The 23,757-nt window shown below is 42.3% G+C and overlaps 1 protein-coding gene across 2 annotated transcripts in view; it reads right to left on the bottom strand.

Moving 5' to 3' along the window:
* Positions 1-20,783, bottom strand: part of GATD3 (glutamine amidotransferase class 1 domain containing 3) — a 134,344-nt gene extending 113,561 nt beyond the window's left edge. For both annotated transcript variants that reach the window (XM_053705712.1, XM_053705713.1), the window contains exons 1-2: positions 20,629-20,783; positions 14,455-14,507 (exon numbers count right to left, since the gene is read on the bottom strand). In XM_053705712.1, the coding sequence (XP_053561687.1) occupies positions 14,455-14,507; positions 20,629-20,736 (161 nt within the window). In that variant the 5' untranslated portion in view covers positions 20,737-20,783. The remainder of the gene's footprint in view (positions 1-14,454; positions 14,508-20,628) is intronic.
* Between the last annotated feature and the right edge of the window lie 2,974 nt (positions 20,784-23,757).

Here is a 23,757-nt window from a genome sequence, read left to right as displayed (position 1 = left end):
CATCCAAGAGACAGCAAAAGGGTAATAGCTACAGGCAAGGTCAGGCAGGCAGAAGTCAATGTCCAAATATCAGCAAGTAGGGATTAGGCAAGAGGCTTGGTCAGGCAGGCAGAAGTCGGTACACAGAAGAATAAAACTGATATGGTACTCACAATCCAGGGAAACAAACAAACGGGCCCAGATTCAGATCTCCCGCCGAGATTTAAAGGGCAGGAGCGTAACCGTCATCAGAGGGGTGTGAGAGAAAGCGTCATGTTGCTAAGCAACATGACGTCAGAGACACAGAGGAGTTCCGGGAGCCGCGGCGACACGGCGATGAACGGAAGCGCTCATGACAGTCTCATCCTGTTACATAATAACCCATATGAGGTGACAATGACCAGCTTGTCTGCTCAGCACTGTACAGTCTGCAGACTGTTGTATATAATATGGCAGAAAAGCCACAACCTCTGCTTGTACCGCTGAATGCCTCATCTGTTACATAATAACCCATATGAGGTGACAATGACCAGCTCGTCTGCTCAGCACTGTACAGTCTGCAGACTGTTGTATATAATATGGCAGAAAAGCCACAACGTCTGCTTGTACCGCTGAATGCCTCATCTGTTACATAATAACCCATATGAGGTGACAATGACCAGCTCGTCTGCTCAGCACTGTACCGTCTGCAGACTGTTGTATATAATATGGTAGAAAAGCCACAACGTCTGCTTGTACTGCTGAATGTCTCATCCTGTTACATAATAACCCATATGAGGTGAGAATGACCATCTCGTCTGCTCAGCACTGTACCGTCTGCAGACTGTTGTATATAATATGGCAGAAAAGCCACAACGTCTGCTTGTACCGCTGAATGTCTCATCCTGTTACATAATAACCCATATGAGGTGAGAATGACCATCTCGTCTGCTCAGCACTGTACCGTCTGCAGACTGTTGTATATAATATGGCAGAAAAGCCACAACGTCTGCTTGTACCGCTGAATGTCTCATCCTGTTACATAACCCATATGAGGTGACAATGACCAGCTCGTCTGCTCAGCACTGTACCGTCTGCAGACTGTTGTATACAATATGGCAGAAAAACCACAACGTCTGCTTGTACCGCTGAATCTCTCATCCTGTTACATAATAACCCATATGAGGTGACAATGACCATCTCGTCTGCTCAGCACTGTACTGTCTGCAGACTGTTGTATATAATATGGCAGAAAAGCCACAACGTCTGCTTGTACCGCTGAATGCCTCATCTGTTACATAATAACCCATATGAGGTGACAATGACCAGTTCATCTGCTCAGCACTGTACCGTCTGCAGACTGTTGTATATAATATGGCAGAAAAGCCACAACTTCTCCTTGTACCGCTGAATGCCTCATCTGTTACATAATAACCCATATGAGGTGACAATGACCAGTTCATCTGCTCAGCACTGTACCGTCTGCAGACTGTTGTATATAATATGGCAGAAAAACCACAACTTCTGCTTATACCGCTGAATGTCTCATCCTGTTACATAACCCATATGAGGTGACAATGACCAGCTTGTCTGCTCAGCACTGTACCGTCTGCAGACTGTTGTATATAAATATGGCAGAAAAGCCACAACGTCTGCTTGTACCGCTGAATGTCTCATCCTGTTACATAATAACCCATATGAGGTGACAATGACCAGCTCGTCTGCTTAGCACTGTACCGTCTGCAGACTGTTGTATATAAATATGGCAGAAAAGCCACAACTTCTGCTTGTACCGCTGAATGTCTCATCCTGTTACATAATAACCCATATGAGGTGACAATGACCAGCTCGTCTGCTCAGCACTGTACCGTCTGCAGACTGTTGTATACAATATGGCAGAAAAACCACAACTTCTGCTTGTACCGCTGAATGTCTCAACCTGTTACATAATAACCCATATGAGGTGACAATGACCAGCTCGTCTGCTCAGCACTGTACTGTCTGCAGACTGTTGTATATAATATGGCAGAAAAGCCACAACTTCTGCTTGTACCGCTGAATGCCTCATCCTGTTATATAATAACCCATATGAGGTGACAATGACCAGCTCGTCTGCTCGGCACTGTACTGTCTGCAGACTGTTGTATATAATATGGCAGAAAAGCCACAACTTCTGCTTGTACTGCTGAATGTCTCATCCTGTTACATAACCCATATGAGGTGACAATGACCAGCTCGTCTGCTCAGCACTGTACTGTCTGCAGACTGTTGTATATAATATGGCAGAAAAGCCACAACGTCTGCTTGTACCGCTGAATGCCTCATCCTGTTACATAATAACCCATATGAGGTGACAATGACCAGCTCTTCTGCTCAGCACTGTACCGTCTGCAGACTGTTGTATATAATATAGCAGAAAAGCCAAAACTTCTGCTTGTACCGCTGAATGCCTCATCCTGTTACATAATAACCCATATGAGGTGACAATGACCAGCTCTTCTGCTCAGCACTGCACAGTCTGCAGACTGTTGTATATAATATGGCAGAAAAGCCACAACTTCTGCTTATACCGCTGAATGTCTCATCCTGTTACATAACCCATATGAGGTGACAATGACCAGCTCGTCTGCTTAGCACTGTACCGTCTGCAGACTGTTATATATAATATGGCAGAAAAGCCACAACGTCTGCTTGTACCGCTGAATGCCTCATCCTGTTACATAATAACCCATATGAGGTGACAATGACCATCTCGTCTGCTCAGCACTGTACCGTCTGCAGACTGTTGTATATAAATATGGCAGAAAAGCCACAACCTCTGCTTGTACCGCTGAATGTCTCATCCTGTTACATAATAACCCATATGAGGTGACAATGACCAGCTCGTCTGCTCAGCACTGTACCGTCTGCAGACTGTTGTATATAATATGGCAGAAAAGCCACTACTTCTGCTTATACCGCTGAATGTCTCATCCTGTTACATAACCCATATGAGGTGACAATGACCAGCTCGTCTGCTCAGCACTGTACCGTCTGCAGACTGTTGTATATAATATGGCAGAAAAGCCACAACGTCTGCTTATACCGCTGAATGTCTCATCCTGTTACATAACCCATATGAGGTGACAATGACCAGCTCGTCTGCTCAGCACTGTACCGTCTGCAGACTGTTGTATATAATATGGCAGAAAAGCCACAACGTCTGCTTGTACCGCTGAATGTCTCATCCTGTTACATAACCCATATGAGGTGACAATGACCAGCTTGTCTGCTCAGCACTGTACAGTCTGCAGACTGTTGTATATAATATGGCAGAAAAGCCACAACGTCTGCTTATACTGCTGAATGTCTCATCCTGTTACATAATAACCCATATGAGGTGACAATGACCAGCACATCTGCTCAGCACTGTACCGTCTGCAGACTGTTGTATATAATATGGCAGAAAAGCCACAACGTCTGCTTGTACCGCTGAATGTCTCATCCTGTTACATAACCCATATGAGGTGACAATGACCAGCTCGTCTGCTCAGCACTGTACCGTCTGCAGACTGTTGTATATAATATGTCAGACAAACCACAACTTGTGCTTGTACCGCTGAATGCCTCATCTGTTACATAATAACCCATATGAGGTGACAATGACCAGCTCTTCTGCTCAGCACTGTACAGTCTGCAGACTGTTGTATATAATATGGCAGAAAAGCCACAACGTCTGCTTGTACCGCTGAATGTCTCATCCTGTTACATAACCCATATGAGGTGACAATGACCAGCTCGTCTGCTCAGCACTGTACCGTCTGCAGACTGTTGTATATAATATGGCAGAAAAGCCACAACTTCTGCTTGTACCGCTGAATGTCTCATCCTGTTACATAATAACCCATATGAGGTGACAATGACCAGCTCGTCTGCTCAGCACTGTACCGTCTGCAGACTGTTGTATACAATATGGTAGAAAAGCCAAAACCTCTGCTTGTACCGCTGAATGCCTCATCTGTTACATAACCCATATGAGGTGACAATGACCAGCTCGTCTGCTCAGCACTGTACCGTCTGCAGACTGTTGTATATAATATGGCAGAAAAGCCACAACGTCTGCTTGTACCGCTGAATGTCTCATCCTGTTACATAATAACCCATATGAGGTGACAATGACCAGCTCGTCTGCTCAGCACTGTACCGTCTGCAGACTGTTGTATACAATATGGCAGAAAAGCCACAACGTCTGCTTGTACCGCTGAATGCCTCATCCTGTTACATAATAACCCATATGAGGTGACAATGACCAGCTCGTCTGCTCAGCACTGTACAGTCTGCAGACTGTTGTATATAATATGGCAGAAAAGCCACAACGTCTGCTTGTACCGCTGAATGTCTCATCTGTTACATAATAACCCATATGAGGTGACAATGACCAGTTTGTCTGCTCAGCACTGTACCGTCTGCAGACTGTTGTATATAATATGGCAGAAAAGCCACAACCTCTGCTTGTACCGCTGAATAAAGGGACAGTAAACAGTGTAATTACAAGATAGTTCTGTGTGCTCCCATAGAATACTATAGCAGTCAAGTCCTAACATGTTTAAAATCGTGTTTGCTGCGTTTCAATAGCCAAACCCTACCCACCATTTGCCTTATTAGGAAGAGTCAGAAAGGACTTGAGTCACAGTCAGTGTAAAGTGAATTGTTTTGCAGCTGTAATCAGTTAAATCAATTTAGGGACACATATGTAGCAGGGTTATCCTTGATAAGTCAGCAGGTGCAGCTCTTTTCAGAGCTAAATTACATGAAAAGGGGTCAAACTAAATAATTAAACTATATTGCAATTGTTTCATTACAGAGAACTGAACATTTTATAAACTCAGGATGCCCTATAAAGGCTAAGGGGCCGATTTATCAAGCCCCGTATTAATTTAAATACATCTGTTTCCCCGACTTCAGGCTCGCCGGTCTTAAGACCCCTGCTCTTTAACCCTTTAAGGACACAGCTTTCAGTTTGCTCAATTGTTTTATGACGGAAAAATTCCGTCATATGTCCTTAAGAGGTTAAAGGGATAGTAAACCCAAAAAATATTTTTAAATCAATCAAAACATCTTTATATAATAAGTACATTTGTAATTGGTACCTTTGTATAATTTTGTTTACATTCCTTGTAATTACTATTTAAAAATGAATACTGCTCCAAACCCATTTTCTGCTCATTATATGTGCCTAGTACAATGTTCTACCTAGGTAGAAACATCATGGCCGCCCGCATGCACATTAAAACAAAGGTATTGCCAATGCATGCGCAGACTCGCCCCCCCCCCCCCCCCGTCTCCAGCAGCGAATTAAAGGGATAGTAAACTTGCTCATTTTTATTTAATCTACATACAGAACCTCAAATTTCAAAATATATTGCCATAGACATTTATTAAATTAAATGTACGCTTTGAAATATATATTACCTTCAAGGTTTTAATCTAGCCCAAGCCCTCTGAAAATGAGCGGATATGCACCAATAAGTGCGTTCGTACGCACATATTAGCATTTCTAAATATGGCTGCCTGCACATGCCCACTACTACGTCACAGTAACGGTCAAGTAGTTCCAGGCTGGGTGTTACTGTGTACAAGCAGGCTGCAGGAGGGGCTGGGCTAAGAGGTGGATACTCACACTGCTAGGAACTCCCTTTTGGTTACGTAGCTCAGCTGATGTTTCCTGAACATCGCAGTTAGAGAAAGCAGTGCTACTGGATCCTTGTTATTGTAACAATCGTTCCGAGTAATCAAACTACATTTGCAAACATTTTTCATCCTCATCTTTATTTTATAAATAAAATATGAGTTTCATTCATAATTTATATATGATATGTTAAGCTTTTTATATGTAACTGATACCTGACCAGAATGCATAAAAACATAATTTATATATGATATGCTAAGCTTTTTATATGTAACTGATACCTGACCAGAATGCATAAAAAACATAATTTATATATGATATGTTAAGCTTTTTATATGTAACTGATACCTGACCAGAATGCATAAAAAACATAATTTATATACGATATGTTAAGCTTTTTATATGTAACTGATACCTGACCAGAATGCATAAAAAACATAATTTATATACGATATGTTAAGCTTTTTATATGTAACTGATACCTGACCAGAATGCATAAAAACATAATTTATATATGTTATGTTAAGCTTTTTATATGTAACTGATGCCTGACCAGAATGCATAAAAAACATAATTTATATATGTTAAGCTTTTTATATGTAACTGATGCCTGACCAGAATGCATAAAAAACATAATTTATATATGTTAAGCTTTTTATATGTAACGGTTACCTGACCAGAATGCATAAAAAACATAATTTATATATGATATGTTAAGCTTTTTATATGTAACTGATACCTGACCAGAATGCATAAAAAACATAATTTATATGTGATATGCTAAGCTTTTTATATGTAACTGATGCCTGACCAGAATGCATAAAAAACATAATTTATATGTGATATGTTAAGCTTTTTATATGTAACTGATACCTGACCAGAATGCATAAAAATGATGTATGCAGCAGGGTGCTATAGTACAGTAAATCCTTTTGTTGCATTAGTTTTAATAATCACTCATACTTTTATTTCTAAAACGTTGTCTATTAATCCTTTAGATCAAATGTACGTTTTAGGTAATGCTATAGGACTTAAATAACTATATGATGTCAATTAATTTTAATCAAAAGTATAACTATTATATATATTATATTTTACATTTGTAGTATTGAATATACACTTCTGTGTTTCCTATATGAATTCTGGAACAATAAAATGACTGCCGTTGGAAAAAAAAGAAAATGTATGCTTACCTGATAAATTTATTTCTTTTTTGACACGATGAGTCCACGGATCATCTTAATTACTAATGGGATATTCACCTCCTGGTCAGCAGGAGGAGGCAAAGAGCACCACAGCAGAACTGTTAAATATCTCCTCCCTTCCCTCCCACTCCAGTCATTCGACCGAAGTTAGGAAGAGAAAGGAAAAGTCAAGGTGCAGAGGTGTCTGAAGTTTAGAACATATCCACAACCTGTCTAAAAGAACAGGGCGGGCCGTGGACTCATTGTGTCAAAAAATAAATAAATTTACCAGGTAAGCATACATTTTCTTTTCTTTAAGACACAATAAGTCCAAGGATCATTTTAATTACTGATGGGATTCAATACCCAAGCTAGAGTACACAGATGATACGGGAGGGACAAGACAGGGAACCTAAAGGGAAGGCACCACTGCTTGAAGAACCTTTCTCCCAAAAACAGCCTCAGCCGAGGCAAAAGTGTCAAATTTGTAGAACTTTGAAAAAGTGTAAAGAGTAAAGTGTAAAGAGAGGACCATCTGTTCAACATAAGCTTCATTTTTGAACGCCCATGAGGAAGCAACAGCCCTCGTGGAATGAGCCGTAATTCTCTCGGGAGGCTGCTGTCCAGCAGTCTCATATGCAAAGCGTATTATACTCCTCAACCAAAAAGAAAGAGAAGTAGCCGTAGCTTTCTGTCCCTTACATTTCCCCGAGCCACAAACAAATAAGAAGATTGGCGAAAGTCCTTAGTCACCTGTAAAAAAAAAAGCACGGACTACGTCCAAATTGTGTAGAAGTCTTTCCTTCTGAGAAGAAGGACTAGGACACAAGGAAGGAACAACAATCTCCTGATTAATGTTCCGATCAGAAACAACCTTAGAAAGAAATCCTAATTTTGTACGTAAAACTACCTTATCTGAATGAAAATTAAGGCAACTCATACTGTAATGCTGAGAGTTCTGACACTCTCCGAGTGGAAGAAATAGTCACAAGAAATAAAACTTTCCAAGATAGCAACTTAATATCTAGGGAATGCATAGGCTCAAATGGTACCCCTTGAAGGACTTTGAGAACTAAATTAAGACTCCATGGAGAAGTAACTGGTTTGAACAGAGGCCTGATCCTGACCAAGGCCTGACAAAATGATTGAACATCTGGAACATCCGCCAGACGTTTGTGTAACAAAATAGATAAAGCCAAGATCTGACCCTTTAGAGAACTCGTCGATAAACCCTTCTCCAAACCCACTTTGAGAAAAGACAAAATTCTAGGAATCCTAACCCTACTCCATGAGTAGCCCTTGGATTCACACCAATAAAGGTATTTACGCCAAATCATATGGTAAATCCTTCTAGTTACAGGCTTACAAGCCTGAATCATGGTCTCTATGACCGAATCAGAAAACCCTCGCTTGGATAAAATTAAGCGTTCAATCTCCAAGCAGTCAGCTTCAGAGAAACTAGATTTGGATGAAGGAAGGGCCCCTGAATCAGAAGGTCCTTCCTCAACTGAAGTCTCCATGGTGGTAGAGATGCCATCTCAGCAAAACAATGAGTATCATCCAGCACCCAGGTCACTTGCAAGCCACGTAGGTGTACCACCACACCCTACCAATAATTCCAAAAAGATTCCAAATAATGTGGCAGCAATGGTGAAGTTAAATTACTTTATTGAGCACAGCAAACATGCGACGTTTCGGGAACTCCTTACCGTAATCATGCATAAAATATAGTGGTACAATGTATCCGAATATACCCTTCAACCACCAGGGGGCAGTGAAGAGGTATTTACCTATTCACATATTTAACTCTTTCCTGAATATGTCATACAAATCCTTGATTTGTATGACATATTCAGGAAAGAGTTAAATATGTGAATATATAAATACCTCTTCATTGCCCCCTGGTGGTTGAAGGGTATACCTGAGCATGCTTAGCTGCAGAGGTCTGAGATGGAAACGAGCAAACGGGATGATGTCCATCGCTGCAACCATCAGCACTATTGACTCCATGCACTGAGCCACTGACGGTCGAGGAGTGGACTGAAGTACTCGACAAGTATCGAAAATTTTTGATTTCCTGATTTCTGTCAGAAATATCTTCATGGACAAGGAGTCTATTATGGTTCCCAAGAAAGTGACTCTTGTATCTGAAACTAGGGAACACTTTCCCAAATTTACCTTCCACCCGTGAGTTCTTAGGAAAGATAACACTATGTTGGTGTGGGATCTTGCTTGTTGAAAAGATGGCGCCTGGACTAGAATGTCGTCCAGATAAGGCGCCACTCCTATGCCCCGTGACCGAAGTCCCGCCAACAGAGACCCCAGAACCTTTGTGAAGATTCTGGGAGCAGTGGCCAGTCCGAAAGGAAGAGCCACGAACTGGAAGTGCTTGTCCTGGAAGGCAAATCTTAGGAACTTGTGATGATCCCTGTAAATAGGAACATGTAAGTATGCATCCTTTAAATCCACAGTGGTCATGAATTGACCCTCCTGGATTAAAGGAAGAATGGAACGAATAGTTTCCATCTTGATGGACAGAACCCTGAGAAATTTGTTTAGACTCTTTAGATCTAAAATAGTGCTCATCTGTTTATTCTCCGTCTCCCTTCTTTATCCAGAGCTAGTGCTCACCTGTTTATTCTCCGGCTCCCTTCTATCTCCAGAGCTAGTGCTCATCTGTTTATTCTCCAGCTTTCTTTCTCCAGAGCTAGTGCTCATCTGTTTATTCTCCAGCTCCCTTCTTTCTCCAGAGCTAGTGCTCACCTGTTTATTCTCCGGCTCCCTTCTTTCTCCAGAGCTAGTGCTCATCTGTTTCGTCTCCGGCTCCCTTCTTTCTCCAGAGCTAGTGCTCATCTGTTTCGTCTCCGGCTCCCTTCTATCTCCAGAGCTAGTGCTCCCCTGTTTATTCTCCGGCTCCCTTCTTTCTCCAGAGCTAGTGCTCATCTGTTTATTCTCCGGCTCCCTTCTTTCTCCAGAGCTAGTGCTCATCTGTTTATTCTCCGGCTCCCTTCTTTCTCCAGAGCTAGTGCTCACCTGTTTATTCTCCGGCTCCCTTCTTTCTCCAGAGCTAGTGCTCACCTGTTTATTCTCCGGCTCCCTTCTTTCTTCAGAGCTAGTGCTCATCTGTTTATTCTCCGGCTCCCTTCTTTCTCCAGAGCTAGTGCTCATCTGTTTATTCTCCGGCTCCCTTCTTTCTTCAGAGCTAGTGCTCATCTGTTTATTCTCCGGCTCCCTTCTTTCTCCAGAGCTAGTGCTCATCTGTTTATTCTCCAGAGCTAGTGCTCATCTGTTTATTCTCCGGCTCCCTTCTTTCTCCAGAGCTAGTGCTCATCTGTTTATTTCCATAGGTGTCCTTTTGTCACTCTGTACATGCCTAGACCACGTACATAGATGGGTGCCTGCTATACAGGTGTTGGGTGTGGCCATAAAATGCACAGGTAAACATTTGCAAACTGCAGCCATTTCAAAACTTCGAGTGCATCAAAAAACTTTTTCTTACTATCCTGTTTTGACCTTGGTGCTGTACCCCGTGCTGCTGGTGCAAAGGCTTAGATAAGGATTCCCCCGACAGGGGAGAAGTAATGTTAAGTACTTTTTTTTTTTACTACTTATGCTCCAATAATAAAATCAAAGAGCAGCTTTCCCCTGCACCATAAGGCGCGAGAGAGAAGACTAGCCCCAAGCACTTAAGATGCTCCAATATAAGTGACATGAGGTCTTGTGTATAGTCGCCAGACTTACAGACACAGGGTTAATAACCAGTGGGAAGAAACTACATCACTGTGGTAATTAAAAAACAGTAATATGTCTGTACTTATGCTCACAGATAGGTGTTAATGAGCACACACGACAGAAGAACCATGATGCTGCCTGAGGTGGGAGGACGTCCCTTCTTTCTCCAAAGCTAGTGCTCACCTGTTTATTCTCCGGCTCCCTTCTTTCTCCAGAGCTAGTGCTCATCTGTTTCTTCTCCGGCTCCCTTCTTTCTCCAGAGCTAGTGCTCACCTGTTTATTCTCCGGCTCCCTTCTTTCTCCAGAGCTAGTGCTCATCTGTTTATTCTCCGGCTCCCTTCTATCTCCAGAGCAAGTGCTCATCTGTTTCTTCTCCGGCTCCCTTCTTTCTCTAGAGCTAGTGCTCATCTGTTTATTCTCCGGCTCCCTTCTTTCTCTAGAGCTAGTGCTCATCTGTTTATTCTCTGGCTCCCTTCTTTATCCAGAGCTAGTGCTCACCTGTTTATTCTCCAGCTCCCTTCTATCTCCAGAGCTAGTGCTCACCTGTTTATTCTCCGGCTCCCTTCTTTCTCCAGAGCTAGTGCTCATCTGTTTCTTCTCCGGCTCCCTTCTTTCTCCAGAGCTAGTGCTCACCTGTTTATTCTCCGGCTCCCTTCTTTCTCCAGAGCTAGTGCTCATCTGTTTATTCTCCGGCTCCCTTCTATCTCCAGAGCAAGTGCTCATCTGTTTCTTCTCCGGCTCCCTTCTTTCTCTAGAGCTAGTGCTCATCTGTTTATTCTCCGGCTCCCTTCTTTCTCTAGAGCTAGTGCTCATCTGTTTATTCTCTGGCTCCCTTCTTTATCCAGAGCTAGTGCTCACCTGTTTATTCTCCAGCTCCCTTCTATCTCCAGAGCTAGTGCTCATCTGTTTATTCTCCAGCTCCCTTCTATCTCCAGAGCTAGTGCTCATCTGTTTATTCTCCAGCTCCCTTCTATCTCCAGAGCTAGTGCTCATCTGTTTATTCTCCGGCTCCCTTCTTTCTCTAGAGCTAGTGCTCATCTGTTTATTCTCTGGCTCCCTTCTTTATCCAGAGCTAGTGCTCACCTGTTTATTCTCCAGCTCCCTTCTATCTCCAGAGCTAGTGCTCATCTGTTTATTCTCCAGCTCCCTTCTATCTCCAGAGCTAGTGCTCATCTGTTTATTCTCCAGCTCCCTTCTTTCTCTAGAGCTAGTGCTCATCTGTTTATTTTCCGGCTCCTTTCTTTATCCAGAGCTAGTGCTCACCTGTTTATTCTCCGGCTCCCTTCTTTATCCAGAGCTAGTGCTCATCTTTTTATTCTCCGGCTCTCTTTCTCCAGAGCTAGTGCTCATCTGTTTATTCTCCTGCTCGCTTCTTTCTCCAAAGCTAGTGCTCATCTGTTTATTCTCCGGCTCCCTTCTTACTCCAGAGCTAGTGCTCACCTGTTTATTCTCCAGAGCTAGTGCTCATCTATTTATTCTCCAGGCTCCCTTCTTTATCCAGAGCTAGTGCTCATCTGTTTATTCTCCAGGTTCCCTTCTTTATCCAGAGCTAGTGCTCATCTGTTTATTCTCCAGCTCCCTTCTATCTCCAGAGCTAGTGCTCACCTGTTTATTCTCCGGCTCCCTTCTATCTCCAGAGCTAGTGCTCACCTGTTTATTCTCCGGCTCCCTTCTTTATCCAGAGCTAGTGCTCATCTTTTTAATCTCCGGCTCCCTTCTTTCTCCAGAGCTAGTGCTCACCTGTTTATTCTCCGGCTCTCTTTCTCCAGAGCTAGTGCTCATCTGTTTATTCTCCTGCTCGCTTCTTTCTCCAAAGCTAGTGCTCATCTGTTTATTCTCCGGCTCCCTTCTTACTCCAGAGCTAGTGCTCACCTGTTTATTCTCCGGCTCCCTTCTATCTCCAGAGCTAGTGCTCACCTGTTTATTCTCCGGCTCCTTTCTTTATCCAGAGCTAGTGCTCACCTGTTTATTCTCCGGCTCCCTTCTTTATCCAGAGCTAGTGCTCATCTTTTTATTCTCCGGCTCCCTTCTTTCTCCAGAGCTAGTGCTCACCTGTTTATTCTCCGGCTCTCTTTCTCCAGAGCTAGTGCTCATCTGTTTATTCTCCTGCTCGCTTCTTTCTCCAAAGCTAGTGCTCATCTGTTTATTCTCCGGCTCCCTTCTTACTCCAGAGCTAGTGCTCATCTGTTTATTCTCCGGCTCCCTTCTTTCTCCAGAGCTAGTGCTCACCTTTTTATTCTCCAGAGCTAGTGCTCATCTGTTTATTCTCCAGGCTCCCTTCTTTATCCAGAGCTAGTGCTCATCTGTTTATTCTCCAGGTTCCCTTCTTTATCCAGAGCTAGTGCTCATCTGTTTATTCTCCAGGCTCCCTTCTTTATCCAGAGCTAGTGCTCATCTGTTTATTCTCCAGGCTCCCTTCTTTCTCCAGAGCTAGTGCTCACCTGTTTATTCTCCGGCTCTCTTTCTCCAGAGCTAGTGCTCATCTGTTTATTCTCCAGGCTCCCCTCTTTCTCTAGAGCTAGTGCTCACCTGTTTATTCTCTGGCTCTCTTTCTCCAGAGCTAGTGCTCATCTGTTTATTCTCCGGCTCCCTTCTTTATCCAGAGCTAGTGCTCATCTGTTAATTCTCCAGGCTCCCTTCTTTCTCTAGAGCTAGTGCTCACCTGTTTATTCTCCGGCTCTCTTTCTCCAGAGCTAGTGCTCATCTGTTTATTCTCCAGGCTCCCTTCTTTCTCTAGAGCTAGTGCTCACCTGTTTATTCTCTGGCTCGCTTCTTTATCCAGAGCTAGTGCTCACCTGTTTATTCTCTGGCTCTCTTTCTCCAGAGCTAGTGCTCATCTGTTTATTCTCCGGCTCCCTTCTTTCTCCAGAGCTAGTGCTCACCTGTTTATTCTCCGGCTCTCTTTCTCCAGAGCTAGTGCTCATCTGTTTATTCTCCTGCTCGCTTCTTTCTCTAGAGCTAGTGCTCACCTGTTTATTCTCCGGCTCTCTTTCTCCAGAGCTAGTGCTCATCTGTTTATTCTCCGGCTCTCTTTCTCCAGAGCTAGTGCTCACCTGTTTATTCTCCGGCTCTCTTTCTCCAGAGCTAGTGCTCATCTGTTTATTCTCCGGCTCTCTTTCTCTAGAGCTAGTGCTCACCTGTTTATTCTCCGGCTCTCTTTCTCCAGAGCTAGTGCTCATCTGTTTATTCTCCAGCTCTCTTTCTCTAGAGCTAGTGCTCACCTGTTTATTCTCCGGCTCTCTTTCTCCAGAGCTAGTGCTCACCTGTTTATTCTCCAGGCTCCCTTCTTTCTCTAGAGCTAGTGCTCACCTGTTTATTCTCCGGCTCTCTTTCTCCAGAGCTAGTGCTCATCTGTTTATTCTCCGGCTCTCTTTCTCTAGAGCTAGTGCTCACCTGTTTATTCTCCGGCTCTCTTTCTCCAGAGCTAGTGCTCATCTGTTTATTCTCCAGGCTCCCTTCTTTCTCTAGAGCTAGTGCTCACCTGTTTATTCTCCGGCTCGCTTCATGCCTGATCAGGGAAATGCGAGAGAGAACAAAGAAAGCAAACCTATAAAAACCTGTCTTGTCTGCGATTTCTGGTATTACTTGGGTGATGATGCCTATACGGTGGCCCTCAGTTGTCCCAGTGTCTGGTCATCTGGCTCCAATGCCTACAGGATATAGAGCTCTGCACAAAGAGACACTTACTAAGCAAATGTGAGAGTGACATACTGCTATCTCAGGAACTCAACATCCACTCGCCACCAACCAAACCTAACAATTTAATTTCAATAAAGAAGCGGGTTACACCAGCAGAACTGATGGCTAATTCAAGTAATGTTTTCTGAACACAATCACACAAAACGTCAATAAAAAAAAACAAATGACATCCACGAACAACCAACCATGTGACACTACACAAATGTGACTCACGCGGACGCTTCATGTATCTCTGTCCCATCATAAACGCCACAGCCAGAGAGAACCTACAGATAAAACACATTTTATAAAAATGTCACATAAATCACGCACCCCCAAAATTTTATTAACACACATAATCACGTTATACACACACACACCTCCTGCTATACACACGCACGTCTCATTTTATTAACACACATAATCGCGTTATACACATACACACACACCTCGCGTTATATACACACACACAAACCTCCTGTTATACACACACACACCTCATGTTATATACACACACACACACACACCTCCTGTTATACACACACACACACACACCTCCTGTTATACACACACACACACACACCTCCTGTTATACACACACACACACACCTCATGTTATACACACACCTCATGTTATACACACACACACACACCTCATGTTATACACACACACACCTCATGTTATACACACACACACACCTCATGTTATACACACACACCTCATGTTATACACACACACACACCTCATGTTATACACACACACACACACACCTCATGTTATACACACACCTCATGTTATACACACACACACCTCATGTTATACACACACCTCATGTTATACACACACACACCTCATGTTATACACACACCTCATGTTATACACACACACACACACCTCATGTTATACACACACACACCTCATGTTATACACACACACACACACCTCATGTTATACACACACACACCTCATGTTATACACACACACACACACACCTCATGTTATACACACACACACACACACCTCATGTTATACACACACACACACACCTCATGTTATACACACACACACCTCATGTTATACACACACACACACCTCATGTTATACACACACACACACCTCATGTTATACACACACACACACACCTCATGTTATACACACACACACACCTCATGTTATACACACACACACACCTCATGTTATACACACACACACACACCTCATGTTATACACACACACACACCTCATGTTATACACACACACACACACCTCATGTTATACACACACACACACCTCATGTTATACACACACACACCTCATGTTATACACACACACACACACCTCATGTTATACACACACACACACACCTCATGTTATATACACACACACCTCATGTTATACACACACACACCTCATGTTATACACACACACACCTCATGTTATACACACACACACCTCATGTTATACACACACACACCTCATGTTATACACACACACACCTCATGTTATACACACACACACACCTCATGTTATACACACACACACACCTCATGTTATACACACACACCTCATGTTATACACACACACACACCTCATGTTATACACACACACACACCTCATGTTATACACACACACACACCTCATGTTATACACACACACCTCATGTTATACACACACACCTCATGTTATACACACACACCTCATGTTATACACACACACCTCATGTTATACACACACACCTCATGTTATACACACACACCTCATGTTATACACACACACCTCATGTTATACACACACACACACCTCATGTTATACACACACACACACACCTCATGTTATACACACACACACACACCTCATGTTATACACACACACACACCTCATGTTATACACACACACACACCTCCTGTTATACACACACACACCTCCTGTTATACACACACACACACACCTCCTGTTATACACACACACACACACCTCCTGTTATACACACACACACACACCTCCTGTTATACACACACACACACACCTCCTGTTATACACACACACCTCATGTTATACACACACACACCTCCTGTTATACACACACACACCTCCTGTTATACACACACACACACACCTCATGTTATACACACACACACCTCATGTTATACACACACACACACACCTCATGTTATACACACACACACACCTCCTGTTATACACACACACACACACCTCCTGTTATACACACACACACCTCCTGTTATACACACACACACACCTCATGTTATACACACACACACCTCATGTTATACACACACACACACCTCATGTTATACACACACACACACACACCTCATGTTATACACACACACCTCATGTTATACACACACACACACACACACCTCATGTTATACACACACACCTCATGTTATACACACACACACACACACACACCTCATGTTATACACACACACACACCTCATGTTATACACACACACACACCTCATGTTATACACACACACACACCTCATGTTATACACACACACACACCTCATGTTATACACACACACACCTCATGTTATACACACACACACACCTCATGTTATACACACACACACACCTCATGTTATACACACACACACACCTCATGTTATACACACACACACACCTCATGTTATACACACACACACACCTCATGTTATACACACACACACACACCTCATGTTATATACACACACACACCTCATGTTATACACACACACACACCTCATGTTATATACACACACACACCTCATGTTATACACACACACACACCTCATGTTATACACACACACACCTCATGTTATACACACACACACACCTCATGGTATACACACACACACCTCATGGTATACACACACACACCTCATGGTATACACACACACACCTCATGGTATACACACACACACCTCATGGTATACACACACACACCTCATGGTATACACACACACCCCTCATGGTATACACACACACACACACACACACCTCATGTTATACACACACACACCTCATGTTATACACACACACACCTCATGTTATACACACACACACCTCATGTTATACACACACACACCTCATGTTATATACACACACCTCATGTTATATACACACACCTCATGTTATATACACACACCTCATGTTATATACACACACCTCATGTTATATACACACACCTCATGTTATACACACACACACCTCATGTTATACACACACACACCTCATGTTATATACACACACCTCATGTTATATACACACACCTCATGTTATATACACACACCTCATGTTATACACACACACACACCTCATGTTATACACACACACACCTCATGTTATACACACACACACCTCATGTTATACACACACACACACCTCATGTTATACACACACACACACCTCATGTTATACACACACACACACACACCTCAAGTTATACACACACACCTCATGTTATATACACACACACACCTCATGTTATACACACACACACACACACCTCATGTTATACACACACACACACACACCTCATGTTATACACACACACACACACCTCATGTTATACACACACACACCTCATGTTATACACACACACACCTCATGTTATACACACACACCTCATGTTATACACACACACACCTCATGTTATACACACACACACCTCATGTTATACACACACACACACCTCATGTTATACACACACACACACACCTCATGTTATACACACACACACCTCATGTTATACACACACACACACACACACCTCATGTTATATACACACACACACCTCATGTTATATACACACACACACCTCATGTTATATACACACACACACCTCATGTTATACACACACACACACCTCATGTTATACACACACACACCTCATGTTATACACACACACACCTCATGTTATACACACACACCTCATGTTATACACACACACACACCTCATGTTATACACACACACACACCTCATGTTATACACACACACACACCTCATGTTATACACACACACACACCTCATGTTATACACACACACACACCTCATGTTATACACACACACACACCTCATGTTATACACACACACACCTCATGTTATACACACACACACACCTCATGTTATACACACACACACACCTCATGTTATACACACACACACACCTCATGTTATACACACACACACCTCATGTTATACACACACACACCTCATGTTATAAACACACCTCATGTTATACACACACACACCTCATGTTATACACACACACACCTCATGTTATACACACACACACACCTCATGTTATACACACACACCTCATGTTATACACACACACACACCTCATGTTATACACACACACACCTCATGTTATACACACACACACACCTCATGTTATACACACACACACACCTCATGTTATACACACACACACCTCATGTTATACACACACACACCTCATGTTATACACACACACACCTCATGTTATACACACACACACCTCATGTTATACACACACACACCTCATGTTATATACACACACCTCATGTTATATACACACACCTCATGTTATACACACACACACACACCTCATGTTATACACACACACACCTCATGTTATACACACACACACCTCATGTTATATACACACACCTCATGTTATACACACACACACACCTCATGTTATACACACACACACCTCATGTTATACACACACACACCTCATGTTATACACACACACACCTCATGTTATACACACACACACACCTCATGTTATACACACACACACACCTCATGTTATACACACACACACACCTCATGTTATACACACACACACACCTCATGTTATACACACACACACCTCATGTTATACACACACACACACCTCATGTTATACACACACACACACCTCATGTTATACACACACACACCTCATGTTATACACACACACACACCTCATGTTATACACACACACACACCTCATGTTATATACACACACCTCATGTTATATACACACACACCTCATGTTATACACACACACACCTCATGTTATACACACACACACACACCTCATGTTATATACACACACACACCTCATGTTATACACACACACACACCTCATGTTATACACACACACACACACCTCATGTTATATACACACACACACCTCATGTTATACACACACACACACACCTCATGTTATATACACACACACACCTCATGTTATACACACACACACACACCTCATGTTATACACACACACACCTCATGTTATACACACACACACCTCATGTTATACACACACACACACCTCATGTTATACACACACACACACCTCATGTTATACACACACACACCTCATGTTATACACACACACACACACCTCATGTTATATACACACACACACCTCATGTTATATACACACACACACCTCATGTTATATACACACACACACCTCATGTTATATACACACACACACCTCATGTTATATACACACACACCTCATGTTATATACACACACACACCTCATGTTATATACACACACACACCTCATGTTATACACACACACACCTCATGTTATACACACACACACACACCTCATGTTATATACACACACACACCTCATGTTATATACACACACACACCTCATGTTATATACACACACACACCTCATGTTATACACACACACACACCTCATGTTATACACACACACACACCTCATGTTATACACACACACACACCTCATGTTATACACACACACACACCTCATGTTATACACACACACACCTCATGTTATACACACACACACACCTCATGTTATACACACACACACACCTCATGTTATATACACACACACACCTCATGTTATACACACACACACCTCATGTTATACACACACACACACCTCATGTTATACACACACACACCTCATGTTATACACACACACACCTCATGTTATATACACACACACCTCATGTTATATACACACACACCTCATGTTATATACACACACACACACACCTCATGTTATATACACACACACCTCATGTTATACACACACACCTCATGTTATATACACACACACCTCATGTTATATACACACACACCTCATGTTATACACACACACACCTCATGTCATATACACACACACACCTCATGTTATACACACACACACACACACACCTCATGTTATACACACACACACACACACACCTCATGTTATACACACACACACCTCATGTTATACACACACACACCTCATGTTATACACACACACACACCTCATGTTATACACACACACACACCTCATGTTATACACACACACCTCATGTTATACACACACCTATATAAAACTATTAATGCTAAATAACGGTATATAAAATGCTACTGCAATATGTACCACTGCCACTCTGGCCGAGGCATTTTCAGGAGTAACATGCAGGGCCCTTGTCCCCAGAAGGGTTCCCAGGAGTCGGGACCCTCTCACACCGAGCACAGACACTTGCATGGCCGAATAACGCGAGCACGTAAACTTCGTAACTTTGAAATCGTCCCCATAAAATGTGTGCGTAACTTGGTATGTAGACTCACTAAGCTTAAGTTAATTACGTAACGCAACCTTTAGTCTGACAGCTACAGCGACATCTAGTGATAAAATGTTAATATTGCCTTAATAGTGAATTACAAACGCGTAACCTCACAAAGATGAATCCGCCATCTTTACTGATGGCAAAATAACTTGTTTGTCTTATTTAGCTGGTAAGTTTTTATCTTTATAAAATAATTATTGTGTCTAATGACGGACTAATGTGTGACTGACTGATGAGAGCCTGTGTGAAAATTGAAGAGAGACTAATGTGTGACTGATGAGAGACTAATGTGATTGTGTGACTGATGATACTAATGTGTGACTGACTGATGAGAGCCTGTGTGAACACTGAAGAGAGAATAATGTGTGACTGTCACTGACTGATGAGAGACTATGTGACTGATGTGAGAATAATGTGTGACTGATGTGAGACTAATGTGTGACTGATGAGAGACTAATGTGTGACTGATGTGAGACTAATGTGAGACTAATGTGTGACTGATGAGAGACTGATGTGAGACTAATGTGTGACTGATGAGAGACTGATGTGAGACTAATGTGTGACTGATGAGAGACTGATGTGAGACTAATGTGTGACTGATGAGAGACTGATGTGAGACTAATGTGTGACTGATGAGAGACTGATGTGAGACTAATGTGTGACTGATGTGAGAATAATGTGTGACTGATGAGAGACTGATGTGTGACTGACTGATGAGAGACTAATGTGTGACTGATGTGAGACTAATGTGTGACTGATGAGAGACTGATGTGTGACTGATGTGAGACTGATGTGTGACTGACTGATGAGAGACTAATGTGTGACTGATGTGAGACTAATGTGTGACTGATGAGAGACTGATGTGAGACTGATGTGAGACTAATGTGTGACTGATGTGAGACTAATGTGTGACTGATGAGAGACTAATGTGTGACTGATGAGAGACTAATGTGTGACTGATGAGAGACTGATGTGAGACTAATGTGTGACTGATGAGAGACTGATGTGAGACTAATGTGTGACTGATGAGAGACTAATGTGTGACTGATGTGAGAATAATGTGTGACTGATGTGAGACTAATGTGTGACTGATGTGAGACTAATGTGTGACTGATGAGAGACTGATGTGAGACTAATGTGTGACTGATCAGAGACTAATGTGTGACTGATCAGAGACTAATGTGATTGTGTGACTGATGATACTAATGTGTGACTGACTGATGAGAGCCTGTGTGAACACTGAAGAGAGAATAATGTGTGACTGTCACTGACTGATGAGAGACTATGTGACTGATGTGAGAATAATGTGTGACTGATGTGAGACTAATGTGTGACTGATGAGAGACTAATGTGTGACTGATGAGAGACTAATGTGTGACTGATGAGAGACTGATGTGAGACTAATGTGTGACTGATGAGACTGATGTGTGACTGATGTGAGACTAATGTGTGACTGACTGATGAGAGACTAATGTGTGACTGATGTGAGACTAATGTGTGACTGATGTGAGACTAATGTGTGACTGATGAGAGACTGATGTGAGACTGATGTGAGACTAATGTGTGACTGATGTGAGAATAATGTGTGACTCATGTGAGACTAATGTGTGACTGATGAGAGACTGATGTGAGACTAATGTGTGACTGATCAGAGACTAATGTGTGACTGATGAGAGACTGATGTGAGACTAATGTGTGACTGATCAGAGACTAATGTGTGACTGATGTGAGACTAATGTGTGACTGATGTGAGACTAATGTGTGACTGATGTGAGACTAATGTGTGACTGATGTGAGACTAATGTGTGACTGATGAGAGACTAATGTGTGACTGATGAGAGACTAATGTGTGACTGATGAGAGACTAATGTGTGACTGATGAGAGACTAATGTGTGACTGATGAGAGACTAATGTGTGACTGATGAGAGACTGATGTGAGACTAATGTGAGACACACACACACCTCATGTTATATACACACACCTCATGTTATATACACACACCTCATGTTATATACACACACCTCATGTTATATACACACACCTCATGTTATATACACACACCTCATGTTATATACACACACCTCATGTTATATACACACACCTCATGTTATATACACACACCTCATGTTATACACACACACCTCATGTTATACACACACACACACACACTTCATGTTATACACACACACACACCTCATGTTATATACACACACCTCATGTTATACACACACACCTCATGTTATACACACACACCTCATGTTATACACACACACCTCATGTTATACACACACACACACCTCATGTTATACACACACACACACCTCATGTTATACACACACACACACCTCATGTTATACACACACACACCTCATGTTATACACACACACACCTCATGTTATACACACACACACCTCATGTTATACACACACACACCTCATGTTATACACACACCTCATGTTATACACACACACACACACCTCATGTTATATACACACACACACCTCATGGTATACACACACACCCCTCATGGTATACACACACACACACACACCTCATGTTATACACACACACACCTCATGTTATACACACACACACACCTCATGTTATACACACACACACACCTCATGTTATACACACACACACCTCATGTTATATACACACACACACCTCATGTTATACACACACACACACCTCATGTTATACACACACACACCTCATGTTATATACACACACACACCTCATGTTATACACACACACACCTCATGTTATACACACACACACCTCATGTTATATACACACACACACACACCTCATGTTATACACACCTCATGTTATACACACACACCTCATTTTATACACACACACACACCTCATGTTATACACACACCTATATAAAACTATTAATGCTAAATAACGGTATATAAAATGCTACTGCAA

The sequence above is a fragment of the Bombina bombina genome, chromosome 3, assembly GCF_027579735.1.
Source record: "Bombina bombina isolate aBomBom1 chromosome 3, aBomBom1.pri, whole genome shotgun sequence".
In the NCBI taxonomy this organism is placed as follows: Eukaryota; Metazoa; Chordata; class Amphibia; order Anura; family Bombinatoridae; genus Bombina; species Bombina bombina.
The sequence above is the reverse complement of the archived record's forward strand: the minus strand, read 5'-3'. Positions and strand labels throughout refer to the sequence as shown.